The 18,853-nt window shown below is 43.7% G+C and overlaps 2 protein-coding genes across 3 annotated transcripts in view; both read left to right on the plus strand.

The window, feature by feature from the left end:
* The window catches only part of LOC120817843 (A disintegrin and metalloproteinase with thrombospondin motifs 2), a 90,161-nt gene extending 78,461 nt beyond the window's left edge, over window positions 1-11,700 (plus strand). For both annotated transcript variants that reach the window (XM_040174454.2, XM_040174455.2), the window contains 13 exons: window positions 169-282; window positions 384-529; window positions 773-948; window positions 2,524-2,657; window positions 2,761-2,884; window positions 3,266-3,346; window positions 3,448-3,611; window positions 3,731-3,887; window positions 4,000-4,135; window positions 4,303-4,510; window positions 4,921-5,050; window positions 5,414-5,503; window positions 8,624-11,700. In XM_040174454.2, coding sequence (XP_040030388.2) covers window positions 169-282; window positions 384-529; window positions 773-948; window positions 2,524-2,657; window positions 2,761-2,884; window positions 3,266-3,346; window positions 3,448-3,611; window positions 3,731-3,887; window positions 4,000-4,135; window positions 4,303-4,510; window positions 4,921-5,050; window positions 5,414-5,503; window positions 8,624-10,716 — 3,753 coding nt within the window. In that variant the 3' untranslated portion in view covers window positions 10,717-11,700. The remainder of the gene's footprint in view (window positions 1-168; window positions 283-383; window positions 530-772; window positions 949-2,523; window positions 2,658-2,760; window positions 2,885-3,265; window positions 3,347-3,447; window positions 3,612-3,730; window positions 3,888-3,999; window positions 4,136-4,302; window positions 4,511-4,920; window positions 5,051-5,413; window positions 5,504-8,623) is intronic.
* Window positions 11,701-13,678: 1,978 nt separating this feature from the next.
* Window positions 13,679-15,696, plus strand: LOC120818433 (uncharacterized). Its single transcript, XM_040175501.2, has 2 exons — window positions 13,679-13,978; window positions 14,710-15,696. Exon 2 carries the CDS (start codon window positions 14,712-14,714, stop codon window positions 15,360-15,362), a length of 651 nt encoding a protein of 216 aa, XP_040031435.2. The 5' UTR covers window positions 13,679-13,978; window positions 14,710-14,711; the 3' UTR covers window positions 15,363-15,696.
* Window positions 15,697-18,853: the final 3,157 nt, after the last annotated feature.

Genomic DNA, 18,853 nt, shown 5'->3' on the forward strand with positions numbered 1-18,853 from the left:
TATTGTTGTAGTGATATTTCTCTTCTCATCTCTGTTTTCATTTTCAGTGTTTAGTCTCATTCCAGCTGTCTCACGATAGTTGACTTGTGAGACTTTGACGCGGTGTGTGCGTGTGCTGTGTAAAAGGACTTTTAGTTGTAAGATAGAGCCTCTCTCTGTACCCTGCAGTATCGCACGTTTGACCCATGTAAGCAGCTGTGGTGCAGCCACCCAGACAATCCGTTCTTCTGCAAGACCAAGAAAGGGCCTCCTATTGATGGCACCATGTGTGGGAATGGAAAGGTATTGATGCACTATTTGAATTAACATATATTCTGCTGAAAACCACTAATTTGACAGCGCAGTACATCCAAATAGCAACAGGGTTTTCTCGCGTTCTCCAGCACTGCTTTAAAGGTCACTGCATCTGGTTGACACCTGACATCATAAAGCAAGATGGAAACTGGGGGACGTGGAGCGAGTTCGGCCAGTGCTCCCGCACCTGCGGTGGAGGAGTGCACTTTCGCATGCGTGACTGTGACAATCCGAGGTATGGGACCCTTTTTATTATTCTTTATTTAATTATGCTAAATTCAGCTTAAGCTGTAAAACTGTTTTAGAACGCATTCCTCGACACAACGTCTTAACTTCCGATATTTGTTGCAATGATTCCCGAAAGTAATACGTTTGCTCTATTAACACAAGATGAAGATAATTTGTATAAGCGTTGAATATATATTTCCTTCCCCGAGCTTTGAGTGATAATCATCCCGTGGCCCTGCAATCCTCTCAGGCCAGCAAACGGGGGCCGTAGCTGCATGGGGGCGACGGACCAGTTCCAGATGTGCAACGTCAACGAGTGCGAGGATATCTACAGTGACCCGCGGGAGGAGCAATGCCACGCTTGGGACCCCCGCTTTGAAATCCACAGCAACATGCACCGCTGGTTGCCTTATGAACACACAGACCGTGAGTGCACACCCTCAGGTGGGAATGGGGAAGAAGGGGTAGCTAGAAGAATACACGCAGGAAGGGGCGCTCGGATAGCAGCCTGGGAACGACGGACCGGGCGCCATGATGCACGATGGAAGTCGTAAATGCGAATGAAAGCCAGAAAGAAAGAGGACGCGCACACATCATTCTTGAGTGTGGTCGGGTTGGAGAGGGTTGTGTATATGTGCTCTGTTATGGTCATTGACATCTGGCTGTCCAACCGGCTACACCCTCCCAATAAAACCACGCCCTCTCTGAGGAAATCTCTTTAAAAACAAACTTCTTTGAAGTCTGTGTTTTCTCTCTCCCCCCCCCCCACGCCATGATGTCAGCTGAACTTTGCTAACCTCTCTCCCTACAGCGTTTTCTCCATCGATGCATGAGACAAAACTTCACTGCATGTCTGAAGCCCCTTTTCCTTATTGAGAAGGTTTGAAATGCACGTGAGCGTGTGACCTAGCCGGTCTCTAGGAAGAGGTGTCACTGCCTTTCTGGTACGGTATTGAATTATCATCCAAGTAAAGGGCAGCTCGAGAGTAAAGTGCTGAGCTGTCTCCACATGTAATTGGAGGTCACGATACACACACTCAATGCAAAGGAGCCCCGCTAAACTGTTTTCTCCGTTCTTAGCATTCCTAAATGCCATATTTTTCAGCCAGGCTTTCTCAGTCTCAAATTACTTTTGTGAGTGTGTGTTAGTGGGCGAGCACAGATGTGTGTGTGTGTGTGTGTGTGTGTGTGGCGGGGGGGGGGGGAGAGAAAAGTGAAGAGGGAGGTGAAATTGAATTCCATCCATGGTCCGTAATCTCCTGACTTTCAGATTGCGAGAAACACAGTGCGTCTGCTCAGGGTGTGAGATTGTTTGTTCAGAGACGTTTTGTTTGTTTTTGTCTCTATTTAGGTGTTTTTTTTCGAAGTCGGCACTAGATAGTCATTTACTGAAGGATGAGAGGCAAAGCTGCCCTGCGTGTGTTCGGCTAATCAATCGGCTGTTTAGAGCGATCCACCCACTTGGTCTGTCCATTAAATCGTGAGAGCAGTGTGCAAAATGTGGAATGACCCCCTGAAAACATTTGAGGGCTCCCATGATTTAAGCTTATCATTTTGTATTTGTCCACACTCTTGTTGAAAGATGAACTGGCAGCTAATGCAAAGCATCACTTAGACATAAGCGCAGGATATACGATGATGATGTAGAAAAGTGTCCTGTTTCCATATGTTATCGTTTTACAGTAGCACGTCTGCCACCTGCTTATTAGTGTCAAAGCACCATAAAACAAGGTCTCTGGATTGTGTCCATGGGTAACGAACGTGATGAAGTCGAGTGTTCCTTCTCACTGGGATAAACTGCCAGGTTTTGTCTCTGGAGGCTCATGTAGTTGTATTATGAGTCACACAAATAGACACAATGAGACAAAGCGCCACGCTGACTCATGGAGCGCTCATTCAGAAGAATATAAAATAACCCCCATGTTATTTGTGAAGATGAAATCCAAAACGGATCACAAAAGTGCCAATTGGGTCATTTTTGTGTGTTTGTTTTTTTCCTAGCTAACAAGCGCTGCCACCTGCATTGCCAGTCCAAGGAGACACGAGACGTGGTTTTCATGCAGAGAATGGTCCTGGACGGCACGCGCTGCTCCTACAAGGATCCGCACAGTGTGTGCGTGCGTGGGGAGTGTGAGGTGAGAGACGTTGTGCGTGTGTGTGTGTGTGTGAGAGGGCGAGACGGCTGCTGCCTTGTGGTCAGATCTGCATGTGTTTAACTTTCCATGTCCTCTTGAACAGAAAGTGGGCTGTGACGGCACGGTCGGCTCCTCAAAGCAGGAGGACAAATGTGGAGTGTGTGGAGGAGACAACTCCAGCTGCAAGACCTTCAAAGACACCATCACGCGCACTGCCAAGAAACAAGGTGAACACACACACACTCACAGGGACAATAACCCAGATCGGAATGTCGGACGGGCATGACATCAGACGTAGCCGCTGCCTTTCATGCTGCTCAGTACGGGATAGTTGTCCGGTGCTCCTTTATGGTATGAACCCCACGTTGAGTTATATTCAGCTAAACGCCGCCCTCTAGAGGAGGATCAGCGGCCTCTATGAGCACATGTTTGTTAGTAAATGATCTAACCTTCGACATCAGAGAATTCCAAGATTCTCTGCAATGTGTACTTCGGGTCTGTAGTAGTGAGCAGGGGTATTTGGTTTAAATGATTAAGAGCTATTTGTGGGATTAGCTGAGGCTTTTCTTTGGTAAACTAACACTTTCATGATGTCAACTTTCTTTCAGGTTTCCTCAAAGTTCTTGAAATCCCCAGAGGAGCGAGACACTTACTGATCCAAGAGCTGAAAGCAACCTCACACACTTTAGGTATTTGACATTGTATCGTGTTTTTCTTACCTACGTGTTTATATAGTATTGTGCTGTATATTGTACTAGTGTGATTAATGGAAATCCTCACGCATCTACAGCTGTAAAGAACGTTGCCTCTGGACTTTTCTTCTTGAATGGGGAAAACGATTACCCAGAATCCCACTCGGTGATAGAAAAGGGCGTGGAGTGGGAATATGAGAATGACAACGACAAGGATTCGCTTCAGACCACTGGTCCTATCAGACATGGAATTCTGATCATGGTACACATTGAAAAGAGAAGAAATTAGCAATATTAGGAATAATCTGATCATACACAAGCATCTCTGTCCTTCTCTCTCTCTCTTTTTCACACACAATGTCAATTCTTTCCCCTTTGCAGATGAAATTGCGTGGCGATGAGGATGTGAATTTGTCTTATAAGTACATGATGAACATGGACAGTGACTCTGCTATTCAGAACAACATGCTGGTGGAGGACAGCGCCTATGAGTGGGCTCCAAAGAGATGGTCCTACTGCTCCAAGCCCTGCGGTGGAGGTACAGTAGAGTAAAGGAAGTGCTTTCTGTGAAACTCTGATCATCTATCATGCCCGTCTTTATGTTTTCTCATGCTCACATTTATAAAATCCTCTATCCCCTCATGCTGTAGGGAAGCAGTACCTGCGATACGGATGCAGAAGGAAAGTTGACAGTAAGATGGTCCACAAGAGCTTCTGTAACAAATCCAACATGAAACCCAGAGGAGACACCAGAGACTGCAACCAGAAGCCCTGTCCCCCACCCATGTATGTATATGTCCCCATCTGTGAAGATATAGGAATCTTTACTCATGTTCTACACTCAGTAGGCTTTGTCTTTTCTCCTCTTTCATTGTTTACTTCAGTATTTTGGGAATATTGAATGCCCTCAGACCTCCTGTCTTTCTCTCCTCTGCCCCGTTGCGTCCCTCCAGTTGGGTGACAGGGGAGTGGCAGAACTGCAGCAAACCATGTGGAAAGACAGGGATGCAAATCCGCTCGGTCAGCTGTGTCCAGCCATCAGATGACAACACCACACGCCCCATCCACAACAAACACTGCAACGACGACAGGCCCGAGTCTCGCAGACCCTGCAACCGACACTCCTGCCCGACCCAGTGGAGAGTCGGCCCGTGGTCGCAGGTACGCAGGCTGAACGTAGGGCAGCAGAAATCAAAAGTTTGGTCCATTTTGCAGGAAGAATTTGCAATATTTTTTATACGTCCAACAGATGCTTTTTGATGATTTTTGTGGTTTTATTATCAAACGTATTACTGTAAATCAAGGAAAATGATTACAAGAAACTAGGGCTGACAATAGATTAAAACAAATTAACTGATTATTTTAAATTCATTAATCGCAAATAAAAGTTGTACTTTATTGCATTAATTTTGGCCACATTAATTGCATAGGTTAACATGTTCATTTTGACAATCCACAAAAAAAACAGCGTCATGATACGCCTACATTAAATGCATTTGTTCGGATTTTACGGCCTTGTATACCGTGTGATGTCTTTAAAGTGTTTGTCATGGGATGTCCCGTCTCTGCAGTGCTCAGTGTCATGTGGCAACGGGACCCAGCAGAGGCAGGCTCTGTGCCACACCCGGGACAACACCATCGGCCTGTGTCTGGACAGTAAGCCCGACACCATCAGAGTCTGTCGCCTGGATCCATGTCCCAGTGAGTGATAAGGGGCCTCCAGTCTCTCAAATCTTTTTTTATTTACTCCCTATTGTCTTAATAACTTCCTTTTATTAAAATGTTAATTTTTTTGTCTTATCTGACATACCAACATTGTGCTCCAAAAGGGACAATAAATATCTCACAGTTTTAATAAGAAGGTCCGTTTGAAAAGAAGCAGTCAAAAAGTAAAACTTAACATATTTGATGCTTTGATAACTTTTTTTTGTATTATTCTTGAATACGTAGACAAGAACAGGCCCACATCTCAGTGTAGAAAGGAGAATCGGGGGAAAGCTCATTGCAGTAACTAAAGCGTTGCATCACTCTCTCCCTCTGTTTTTGTCTTTTTTTCCTCTGCAGAGGGCTCGTCTGACCTCAACAAGAACGGCAACATCCTGATCCAGTGGCTGTCCCGACCAAACCCCAACTTGGTCGGGAAGATCTCCTCACGTAAAACCTCCCTCTATAGTTCCCAGCCTGGCCTCCACAGCGGCAGCCGCAGCTGCATGTTTGTCCTCTGCTGGGCCCTGCCCATCTCTGTCCTCCTGTCTCTGCAGGGTCGGCCCCGGCTGGCCCCCTGACCTTCCCCATGGCCCGTGCCTGTGCCCACGCCCGTGAGCGAGCGGCAAAGCTTTTGCTTCTCTTTTGGGGAGGGGGGGGGGGGGTGTTGCCTCTCCCTCTTTGTGTCTGAAACGGCTCTGACTGGGGGGCAGGGGGGGGGTCTCTGGCTCCTATGTGTGCTGGTTGGTTCTCTCTGTCTCTCTCTATCTCTCTCTCCTTTGTGGAGCATTGTGTTGTAACCGCTGGCCAGTCGAAAACTCAAAAGATCAACAAAAAATTTGATGTGAAAAGGATTCGAAGTGGCGAGGCGAAAACAGGTTTTCACGGGGCGCCTCCCGAGACGTGTCGAGGAGCCGTTCGCTTGTGAGGGGACCCACTCTGCATTTGGCGGCCACGTTTTGCGCGAGCTAGCTGCGTGTTGTCATGGGTTACCACTCCTGAGATGCAGCTGTGCTTTTTTTCTTTTTCTAGCGCACTGTCATTTTGGGGAGAAACAGGTGTGAAAATAAACACAAAAGGTATATAAATATCTAAATGGAAAAAAAATGAAAAAGTATATATGAAAGCTTTATTGTGAATGTGATATTGTCACAATGAGGACATCTTTGCTAAAGTGCTCATCTGACATACTGGTTCCATTCGAGGATGAGAATGGCGTCTCATTCTACGTTCCATTCTCAGATTGGCAGGAATTCAGCACAGGGACAGGAAGTGACATAAGTAAAGCTTCTGATTTGGAGGGAGGGAACTTTGAGGTGAAGGATCTTGAAGAAAGGCTCATTTTAAAAAAACACACACACAAAAAAAAACAGGGTAGTCTGACCGCTTGAGGTTGCTTCCCATTTCACCTCATCATCAGCCATCCTCTCTTTGACTGTTATACTAAAGTTCAATAAATGCAGCTTATTTGTGCTTGCAGACTTTAAACAAATACATCTATAAATATATTTGTATTTATATATACCTATAAATCTAAATCTATATGAGTAACAATAACATTAATAACGTTTTACCATAAATAAGCTGTAGCTTATTTGCCTAAAACCTTTGGACTGCTATTGATCGCTTAGATCCTTGACTGTTATGTGTATTTTTTTATTGATTTTACATAAATACAGATAAATATTTAATAAAGGTAAAGTGTTTTGGGGAGGGGATGGGGGGGGGGTTAGATCTATATTATGCAGGACATGGTCGGTTAGTTGCCTCTCCATTCTCTCAAATGGGTCAGTGGTTTACTGTCACTTCTTGTTTTCTTTAACGATAGGATCCCGTTTCGTCATGCACATTTGCATCCATCACATAAATGCATGTGCGTGTGTGTGTGTGTTGGTGCATCTGGGTGTTTCGCGTGTGTCCGTGTGCATAGGCGCATTTGTCTGTCTTGTGTTCAGGCGAGTGAGTTAGCGAGTGTCTGATCGAATGAGAAATGTGAGTCATGTCGCTCCAAGTGTGTCTGTCCGACTGTGTTTGTGTGTGTAAGGAAGCTTCATCATTCGGGCTTTTACACATTGCGATCAGATACAGAAATACCTCATAAACTTTGATTTGAGAGCGTCCGATGATCATTTTATGTTGATGAACATTAACCACATGAACAATGCCTTATCTTGGATTGAATGTAATGGCATTTATCTGTGAAAGAGATGGTTTTACTCACTCAACGTTTCACTCGGAAGAGAGGCAGCTTCAAAGCAACTTAACAAACTCACGCCCGCCAACCATCAAACCTACCAAGCTGATGTTGGACCAATGTCCAGCAACTGGAGAGGGTTTACAAAGGGCCCAGGGTATCGACACATACGGCATCTAGAGAAAAAAACAAAAACACTTCAGACTTGTCATTGTATTGTGATCACTTATTTCTGTTGTGACTATGTAGCGAGCTATCCAAGGTTTCCTTCTGCTGGAGTTGGACTGTATGACACCAAGCCAGACCTAGCAGTGCGACTGTATATAACATTGGTGTTGACTGTATTTAATAATGTTCATGACTGTTATCTTCTTCTATAATATTCTATACTATGGGTAACTGTTTTGTGGCTTCACTGGCCTGCTGCGTGGGGCTGGCTAACGTTTGGCTAACGTTGAAGAAACATTCAGATGGACTACGTGCACTGCGTCTATATGCACTTTGATTTATCAGGGAAATTTTATTAATGTTTTGTAAATGTTTCATATGACACTTAATGTGCCATTCCAGTTTTTACATCATCATGGAAATTATGTAATTCATTTCAAAAGGAAATATAATTTCTGTACCTCATGTTTGTTTTTTTTCAATCGATAAACAGATTGATTGGTTGATTTCCAAGTAATGAAGTGTTTTACCAAAGTGACTGTGAACTTGTAACTTTCGATACAGTTGAATTATTTTTCTTAAGAAAAGACTATATCTATATATTGAGCAGGGGGGGGCGTACATCTCATTGTTTCAGTTACTGTCATTCAACAGCAAAGTTGTATCAATAAAAATGTTTTGAGAAGTGTGATCTTTCTCTCACCAGGAATGTTCACTGGTTAGTTCCTTTTCAGGGAAAATGTCAAACGTTGCCAGTAAACACAGGTATTTTACTGGCATGGTACGAAAAGGGTCAAGTGGTATACGGTTTGAAATTCAAACAACTGAGAAATGATCAACATTTGAAAGACTCAAACCTCAGTTATATTTAGAGCACTAGACTGCCAACCCTTCTTTTCCCATTTCAGTTGCTCTGGACTAATCTCATGACTGCTCTTGATTTTTGGGTGTTTCTCTTCCTTTCCGCATCATCTGCTAATGGTCTGGCTTTTCTACTGTTCTCTGCATGGTGTGGAACCGACACACACAAACACTCACACGTATGCATGTACTTTTTTATATTTACAGACATACACACAAGACTAATGTAATATACTAATTGTTGCACATTGCACATGCAGAGACACCTTTCATACATAACACTCACTTCTTCATAGTCTCCACCGCTGGCTGCACCCAGTCTCAGCTCTCTATTCTCTCCTCCACAGGCCGTCGTTGTCATGGAGACCGCTCTGTGTTATGTCGTATGGAGGTGCTGAAGCGCTACTGCTCTCTACCGGAGTATCAGCGCATGTGCTGCAAGTCCTGCAGCAACGTCACCATCACAAGGCCTCCACCCAACTCCACATCAACGTCCATCCTGCCAAGTGCTTCTCCATCCACCCTCAGCTCAGGTGCCACCATCCAACCCACCGGAGCTTTCATCTCCACCAGTTCAGCTTTCAACACCAATTCGTGGACCACAGTTCATCGTCCCCCTACTTCTACCACAGCTGTTCCTCATTGCGCTCTTTCTACACAAATGATCACCACTCCTCCTCCCCCAACCACCAGTGCTCCAGTCCTCCCCACTATGTTTTCTAAGGCAACAACCTCAGTGATCCCATCTTCTCCCAGTGTTACTAGTCATTCCCCAGCTTTGCCTGTCCCAGAACTAGAAGTGAACACAGATCCACAGTTTCAGAGCACTACAAATGGTCCAGCAACATCTGTTACACCTGCTATACACCCTCCAGCAACAACCGGTCCAACTATGACAGATGCAACGGAAACAGACCCACAAATAGAATCCAAGCCCAAAAAGATAATGCCGAAGAACAAGCCCAAAAAGGTGGTTCCACCAAAGTTCAATCCAAAAGTGAGTACTCAACTCAAAAATACTACTAGAAAAGATGTGTCACCAAAGATCAATCCCAAAAAGAATAAAAGTGATATTTCAAAAAAGAATATCCCATGGAACAGCCAACCCCCCAAAAGTAAACCAGGAACAACAATTCCCAAAAAAACTACTACGGCAAACACTGCTCCCAAAAAATTTACTCCCAAACAGCCTACACTCAAAAAGACAACATCCAAACAGACCGCTTCAAAAAAGAATACTCCACCAAACCCTACGCCCAAAAAGACTTCTCCTCCAAACAAGAGTACTAATACACCAAACAATACTTTGACAAATACTACTCAATCAAACAGTACTCCCTCAAAGAATACTCCCAAAAAGACTCCCTCTGTGAAGACCAACCTCAAAAAGACTCCTGCAGGGAAGAAGACTCCTGGGAAAATACACAAACCCAAACTTAAAAAGACTCCACCAAAAGCCAAATCCCCCCAAAACATTCAGCCAAAGACAAAAGTTACAAAAAAAAAAGAAACCAAGACAAATCCTATAAAGACCCCAAAAGTAGGTCACAAAAATGCCACACATACTCAGGCCAAGGTTTATCAGAATAAGACTAAGAGCAATCCAAAAAAGGCCATACTAAAAACAATGCCTGCGTATTACACCACAGCCCCTACAGCGAGTCCACAACATCTGACCGAATACGTTTCCTCCACTGTCTCATCCAGCACCAGTGTCTATGGAACACCTGCAGGCATCCCTGTGCCTGAGTCAACAATCAATGTTACTTATGTCAATAACAAAAGAGCATTTGTAGATGAAACTCCACTGTGGCATCCTGACACGTCAACGACATCACCCAGCTCCTTCGATGACTTGGTAACTCAGACTGGAACCCCTCGTTTTGAAGAAGTCAACATTCCTAGTGGAACCCTGCCATATAGTGATATCCCATTAACCAGCAGCGGTGACGTAACATCAACCAGCGGAATCATTCTCAGTGATTATGACATCACAGTGTCCTACAGCAACATTGGAGGGGTCAGTGACACCGTGGTGCTGGACGACGGGTTCACCATGTTGATCCCAACTATCAATAGTGAAGATATGACGGACCTGGTTTCCTCGCCATGGATGGATCTGTCTGACTATATTCCTGTGACCATCCCTGTCCCCACAACGCCCTCGGACCCAGCGTCCCCTGCGACCACAACTGCCCGGACACCAGACAAATCGGCCATCACAAGCCCACGGCGAAAACCAGAGGAGAACGGCGATAGCAACTCCATCGACGTCATATACCACAGGATCGTTGGCGTAGACAACGACGTCTCCCAGAACAATCTGATCCCAAAGCGTCGGATCAACCTCCGAGAGAGAACCAAGAACAAACGCATTCAGGAGCTTCTGGAAGAGAAGAGGAATTTTCTCCTGCGGATGAAGAGAGGCCATGCAGCATGATAGACCGCGCCTTCTCATTTCTCTTATAGAGATGAATATTTCCTTTACAGACTTTTTCAAACCCTCTGAACCGATGATGCTTTTACGACTAACGTGACAATCAGGACTATTGTACATCAAGCATATCAGGAATCAGGAAACATTTATTGCCAAAATATGTTATACATACAAGGAATTTGACTTGGCGGTTGGTGATATTGTGGCCAAACGGTTGCTTTGAGTAAATAAAAGCGCAGATTGAAGTAGATTTGAAGCAATTTGCTGAGACTGTATCATCACAACAAAAATAAACATTCAGTACACAAACACGCACATAAAGTCTGTCAGTTTTGCCAGCACTACACAAATCAAAGCTTTCATCCCTCCAAACCACCCCACAGTCACAGATTCCTCCCTGATGTGAAGATTTTCCTCACAAATAGCTTCAGCTCATTCCCTATTGATATGTCTTGATTTGTATTTTGGTGTAATTGAACTGTGCAAAGTTGACACTGCTTGGATTGTGTTACCTTTTCCAAAGCAAAAGCCAGTCTGACTACGAGGGGTCTCTCATCTCTCAGGAAGTAAAGATGCAGCATGTTGAGAGACATAGCAAAACATTTGATAATATATTTTGATATCTCATGCAAGGTGGAAAAACAAGTTAAAAAAGAGCTACATTAATTGCATTTTTTCTTTTTCCTTTGTTTACAGTCAGTATAGTATGGTGCTTTGTTTGTCAGTGTTGCTAAAATTCATGTTCCTTGTGCATTTATTCATGTAAAACAAATTATAATAAAATAAACAAGCCTGTTTGTATTAAGTGTATCCAAATAGAAACTTTGGGGCCAATTTCTTTTTTTTTAAGTCGTATTATTGGTACATCTCAACCTTGCAGCAGCTGCAAAAGCATCCATGGATCTTTCTGTACGATATCTGTACATATGAAAAAGAATTGAATGTTTAATATTTATTAAAGTTTAAGTGCCTATGGTATTTTGCAAACTCTTGCGTTGTGTGCTTTTCCTTCCAGTAACAGTTATCATGCTTCTCCTCTTAATCTTTTTGGATGCAGCCATTATTTTGAACAAAGCTTGAGCCTGTAAGCTGCACTGCTGCATCTGTTTTGGGCTTCAGGGGAGTGTTTACTTGCCTCCTTCAGAGAGTTACGGAAGCAGCCAGTTGACAGAGTGATAATGAAATGGGAGCGAAACGAAAGTCAGGAGCAGTAGGCTGGAAAAGTTGGGAATACGGGATAACTAGAAAAACTTGAGCAGATCAAACCGAATAAACAAACAACAAAACAAGAATTCCTGTTTACATCTGTCATAAGCTTAAAAGTTATTTTGTGGTTTTATTCCTGTTCCACAGTCCACCTCTGGCCTCTGGCTACACCTTGTTACACACAATGTAATCCTACCAACTGGGTTGTCCCATACTTTCAACATATCTCACAGGTCACGTTTCATAAACTTCATATAACTAGTATTTTCAGAAGTATACATTTATTGGGACGTTGGTCTCCAGGGGAAAAGCACCACATTTTGCCCATTTGTTTTAATTCGATTATTGGCTTTTCTGTTGGGTTTCATGTTTCCTGTGGCTACACGCTGCCCGTGTGTAGGGGAACTTCAGGGGCCAGTCATTTTTAAGGAAACACAAACCGCAGACAAGGGGTCTCATGTGCTTTTTATTTTGATCTATACATTTTGTATGTTTTTTTACACAATCTTTTTAGTTTAATTGAATCTGACTAAAAAACACATTGCATTAATTTAAATAAAGACACAACACGTCACTCAAAGGAAACCCCTCTATGCCCTTCAGAGGACGACATATGCACATGTGTCCTCGTCCCACGGGTTCTACAATCCAAGCTTTTTAATGTATCCCTATTTTAATGTGTCCAACTCTCTCCGTATAGACGCTAAAGTTTTGATCAGCAAGATAAAGTAGATGCATTACATTATAATTAAGTTTATATATGTTTTTAAACCCACTGAACAAAATTAGAATGCAGCCTTAGAATATGAACTCTCCATAAACACAACCACGTGGTTGGTGTTCAGCTGAGAGCCAAGAAAAGAAACCATTTGTAATCTCTTTGATAAACCTGCTGACAAAATGTCCCTTTCAAACGAACACACAACAACACCGCACAGCAACTAGTACCAATTCTAGTGTGAGAGGATCGCAAACTTGCTTTGGTTTTCTCTTTCACAAATCCTGCTGTTTTATTGAAAGTTGAAAAACGTTTCAATGTTGTGTCGTGTTTGTCAGAATGCACATTGATCAACATGACAGTGTGTGTCTTGCGCTCAAACTCAGACATGGTGACTCGTCCTAAGAGACCCATGAATAGCCAGGAATCTTTTTATTGGTCGATGTAATTATGACACAACTCATGTGACCCTTTAGAGGTCACGCTGCCCCCAACACAAACACAAACACACACACACACACACACACACACACACGCCACTCCATGAGACAAGAGCTTTCTCCTATCTGCCCAGCAGCAGCTTGCTGACTGAATGGTTTGCTATATTTGTATTTTATTCAATGGTTTAGTAGTATTACTGTATCGAGTGCATTGTGACCTCTTGTTTTCCCACCTCCATAACTATCTTTTTAATTTGATTATAAATGTAACTCTCAACACTCATCAAATTAACCCCTGACCATGACTGAATCTCCCAAAATATAACATGCCGTCGAACAAATTGATGCCCCGTGAGAGGCATCATAAATTAAACAGTAATGAAGATAAAGCTGCCCAGTGTGTTTATGTAACCTCAAATTCTCAAAAATGTCTTCCTCTTCAAAGTGGTTTGAAAAGGAATCACCTTTAGCCTCGTCCCTTTCTCCCATCACCCTCATTTTTCTCTTCATGTTTTAGTCATCTCTCTCTCTCTCTCTCTCTTTACCTTCCACCTCTCTCTTTTTCTCCCTCCGTCAACACAATCGGCCAATGACAGTGCTCGTGCAAAGGAAGTGGATGGATGGTGAGTCTATTTTTAGAAACAGGGAAGGAGGGCAAACCTAAAGTAAGCTTGAGAGAGAGAGAGAGAGAGAGAGAGAGAGAGAGAGAGAGAGAGAGAAGTGGGATGTGAGGATAAGATAAATCTGCGTTGCTTCTGGGCAGAGACAGTTGCAGCGACAGAGAAGCAGCAGCACTGGATGGAGACACACCGCCGCAAATAAAAGCCATGTTCAGTTGAATATCACTGATAACTAAGCCGAGAAAAGAATAACACATCAACTGGACCAGACAAGGAAGAAGGTGAGTGGGAAAGCAAATTGTGCAAAAATAATCCTTGAATCATTTTTGAAAATGCGTGAGCTTACAACTACCACAGGGTGGCTACTCTGTGCCTCAGCACAGAGCTGCTGCCTTGCAACCGTTTTTAGCCGATGTACAGCCGAGGTGCAGTCTAAATATAGCAATGGTTACACCTCGGAGGAAACTGGGAGAGGCACGCATTTTAGTTGGGCTCACACTATTTCTGGCATCGCGGTTAAGACAGAAATACTCTGTGTGGGCTCAACTCAGGGTTGTAACAATATGCTGTTACTAAACACACTGTGTGGCTTGTGTCTCATGAATGAATTTTAATTTTTGAAAGAGTCGTCTATTCACGTTGCCTCTTTGCTTCTCTTTGCTGGGATTGTTTGTATTTTGTTTACGATGTCACTCCAGAGTGAGCAAGAGATTGAGTCTGAAACGGGGAAGAGGAGGAGATGAAGCCATATATTTAGATTTAAGTAGGAAAGGGACACAACTAATGGTTGTGTTTTTTGTCCAGATGATAACTCAGTTGTTGTTTTGTTGGATGGATGGCACATGACGTGGTAACCTGAGCAGTGCCTTAAAGAAACCAAATCTGGCAGCCTCAGCCTTTAATATACCTGCAAATATGTTTTACATTGCAATTCAGCCTATCAAAGTCAAACTCAAAATGTTCAGTGCATTTACCACCACCCTGCCTAAACTTCTCCGTTTGTGTCTCCCAGCTATGCGGCCACGCTCCAGACGGCTGTCCAAGAGACGACTCGTGCTGCCGACAATCAGAGAGGGCGCCGAGGAGTCGCTGAGGGATCTGAATGAGGCCAACGGGCTCCACGTCTCCTCGGAGGACTACCTCCTCTCCATCTGCCACCTGGCCAGCCCCACCTTCCCCGCCAGGCACACCTCCCCCGACGGCATCCACCCTCTGCAGCTGGAGGCGTTAAACCAGCGGCTGTCAAGGCTCGGTGATTCCACATCAGAGGCCAGCGACAGGCGGCAGGCCGAGGAGATCAACCCGAATGGCGAGCGGGAGTTTGGCAACTGTGACCCTCTGGAGTACCTCTACGGCCACCGGAGGGCCCCGCCGGGAGGCGTGAGGGGGGCGTTTGTCCCCCACGCCTCCACTCCAGACCTCCCACGCCAGCACAAGAGCAGCTGCCCTGAGTTACACAGCAGCAGGAACACATGTGATCCGAGCCCCTCGCCGAGGCACAGCTTCCCCCGGTTGGAGGCCGGGAGAGAGAGGCCGCAGGAGGGGGAGAGACACAGTCCGGCCATCAAACCGTCCCTCATCGCCCGGTGGCTCTCTGACTGCAGGTCGGCGTGGAGGGAGGCGCGTGTCAGAGCTCGCATGCCGCCCGCCATCGCTGAGATGTAGGGCACAAATATACTTAAGACATTCCTCTGTGAAGTTTCCAATCTTTTTCGGTGCATGAGAGCTTGACATTGGGGGGTATTATGTGGATGTATTAAGGGAAATGATTAAATACACATTTGAAATTGTACAGATGCAAATGCATTGCCGCTGTAATGTTGTATGAGTGTATTGTATTAGTATTACAACACTTGATATATAAGCAAACTGACAAATCCACAAAAAAAAGTATTTTTTTACCTTCCTGTGTCTTATGAACATGTCAATAAATAAAACGTTGTTTTTGTACTCCCAATAATAATATAATATAACGAAAAAATACAAATCCGTGCAACGATCTCTGATTTCTTACACGTGTGTTACGCCCCAGTCTAGGGGTGCCTAAGGTGCAACATGGATAGGCCCCAATCTTCCCCATCTCCCAAGTAGCCACACACACTTTAAGTTTATATAGGGGATATTTATTGAAAAAAAGCTAGGTTGAGTAAAACCCGGTATGTTGGGGTAAAAACAAACCATGGCTTCCCCGTTGCCCATCCCCAATATAACAAACAAACCAAAAAACGATCCTAGCTAAAAATAAGACGCTGACCTACCAAAACAAAGGAGAAAAATAATGACATCAGTCTTACCTACCTAACTACTTTAAAACAGAAGAAAACCAACTCAAAAGAAAAATAGAATACTTATTAAGCTTCACGGTATGATACAAGTGGCTGGTTGGAAGAGGAGGAGGACGAGGGTTGTGTGCTGCTGCTGTTCTCCCCTGCTCTGGCCTGCTCTGCCTCAGACGGCATCTTTGCTTCCCTTATGTGCAGGCTGCAGCCAATCACAGGACGGGTAGGAGACCGTCCACCAATCCGCGCCTGGTTGTGAATGAAGGGAAAACAGAAAGACACAAAAGGAAACCCAAAAACACTAGACATATGACCCCAGTCATAACACGTGTGTGAATCTTGAACTCCCGTGTCGGCCCAGCTGGTGGCAGGCACTAGGGCTGCTATGGTAACTAGCCAGATCCTGCTCCGGTAAACACAAGTTTGGAGAATCACAGGCTGAGAAAAGATGTTATTGTAGTGGTACATCTTTCTCGAATTTATGCCACGAACGTATAAAAGTTACTCATTTACATGCACATTCAATGCATTTGAGTTCAATCAGTATGAGTATTGTTTTGGTGTTGTGTAGGTTTTTGGTCAGGGGAGCAAATATCTGCTCTGATTAAAGGAAATTGTCTTTGTCTGTCGGTTGAGATGGAAACATCCCAAAGCAGCCTTTGGATGTAGCTTTCCATCTTTAACACTAGGGGGCAGGCCTGGCAAATATCCACGAGCCCTCACGGACTGAACGACCTCCAATCTTGTGCGCTACAAAATGCACATTTATTAGAAAAATGGACCACTAGAGGTCATGCCGACTTACTCTGTATTTAGGTCCAAGCTGAGGCGTTGGCGGTTTACTCAAATAGTTTCAAGAATCATTCTTGAGATGAGTCAACTCGCCCATTCATTTCGTAGCTTTAGTCAACCTTCCTTAAAATGTAGAAATGGTGCAACAGTTGTTGGGAAGACACGAACATTCAGTGTAGTTGTTCCCAAACACACCTTTAATGTGCAATCAGGGATTATTTTCAACAAGTGTTGGTCTGCTCACAGCTTGTCGGATTGTCGGGACCTTTGTGTGTCTTTGGGTTGTGTGACATTAGTGGAGCAACGTCAGCATGGCATGTGTTGTCTTAGATGAGTACAATGATCATGTTCATCAAGTGAGCTGACTTGATTTATATTATGTAAATAAAATGTGTTAAACGCTGCATGTATACAGCATTATATGGCATATACAGTATACATATTTACATGTATACAAACGGGAAGAAACGCAGGGTAAGGAAATAAACATGCTGATAGTTCAAGTAAGCGCAGAAACAGCTTCATTGTGTCACAGGAAAACTGACTGGAAACTCTTGAAGACTCTTGTGGTCATATCGGCTCTCATGTCTCTTTTTCTCCTTTATTTTCACACTTAGCTCAGCACGTAGAAGACGAGAAGCACAACCTGTTTAAAAAAAGGTGTTAGTTTGCGAGTGAGAGATCTGCGGTCTGGGCCATTCGTTCATTTACTCATTTTCTTAGCCTGTGCATTATGTGACAATAAACATCCCAGATGTTTTCATTTGAACACCTGCAGGACACCCGGAAAGGTCATTTGATCCCATACTTTAACAAAAGCTCTTCATCTTTCCAACCCTCTGTCAGCATGAGTTGCCACACTGGACTCGTTCTCTCTGGATTTATGTTGCGCTTTAGATGAAATTTAGGTTACTTGTGTGAACATTTGGCAGGGTTTTGTAGATATTTTTTAAAAATATCACCAAAGCTGTCTACATATATCTCTATATATGAAAAAGACATTCTTTCAAATGTGTTGTATCAACTTACATAGCCAATAGGTCAACTAATAACAAGGACTCCCCCCGCCTCTCAGCCTCAAAACCCATGAACCGAAGACAAGTATGAAATCTTCAAGCATAGCACGCTATGTGCAGTCTGTCTTCAGAGGAGCAGAAACAAACTAGTGTGAGCCTGATAAATTAATCGCCAGTTAACATCCGAATATCTCAATATGACTCAATATAATGACATTTTCTGTGCTCACTTCTTTTGTGGTGGAAAAGCCCTTAACTTCCATCATGCGCTCTCTTCTGTGCCAGTAGTTTTACGGAAGTTGCACTTGCAGACCATCTGACCACTACCGTTTCGTCTGAATTTTGTAGAAATTACTGGAAGTGCCTCACAGGGCTCCTTAACATCAGGGAAGACCCCTGTCTTAAATTAGCACAGATTGGATTTCTAAAGAATAAAAAAGAAAATCACTCTCCTTTTTTTCAGCAACCAAGATTATATATATTGTGTAATATATTCCTAGTGACTAACACTTCATTACTGCATCGTTAACCTAAAGTGTCTGTTTTGTGTTCCTTATTGCTCACATTATCCACTGGATTGTATTAAAAATGCATGTCACAATATGTCAAGGGTTGATTAGATTAAGATCATTAGATGATATGATGTCAGGGCCCTGCTTTTTGTCTTGATTGACTCTTTGTTGTCTTTATATTATTGATAATGGGATCTCTAACACGTTATTACAACTGGTAGGCCATCGCATTTATCAGGAAATCCATATTTCCAGTGTTGTTTTTTTTAGCTTAGTTCCATATTAGTTGTATAGTTTAGAAGAAAAGAGAAGGATATCAAAAGAAGGAAGGAAGCAGTGTACATCCTTTTCACCAAAAAGTGAGACTAACATTTAGACCATGCTCCACGCACAAATCAAGCATTTCCAAACCCTGTAGGAGGTCGTATGAGGTTGCGTGTCACATCGGTTAATAGCTAACAAATATATAATACTGCGTTATTCGCGCCGTGAATGTCGTGTCACAACCCCAAGGCTACAGTGGAAGGAATGAAGTCATTTACTGCCCTCATGTTTGC

The sequence above is a fragment of the Gasterosteus aculeatus genome, chromosome 4 (assembly GCF_964276395.1).
Source record: "Gasterosteus aculeatus chromosome 4, fGasAcu3.hap1.1, whole genome shotgun sequence".
In the NCBI taxonomy this organism is placed as follows: domain Eukaryota; kingdom Metazoa; phylum Chordata; class Actinopteri; order Perciformes; family Gasterosteidae; genus Gasterosteus; species Gasterosteus aculeatus.

Coding starts and splice junctions, on each gene's coding strand:
- LOC120818433 (XM_040175501.2), top strand. CDS start 14,712: ATGCGGCCACGCTCCAGACGGCTGTCCAAGAGACGACTCGTGCTGCCG.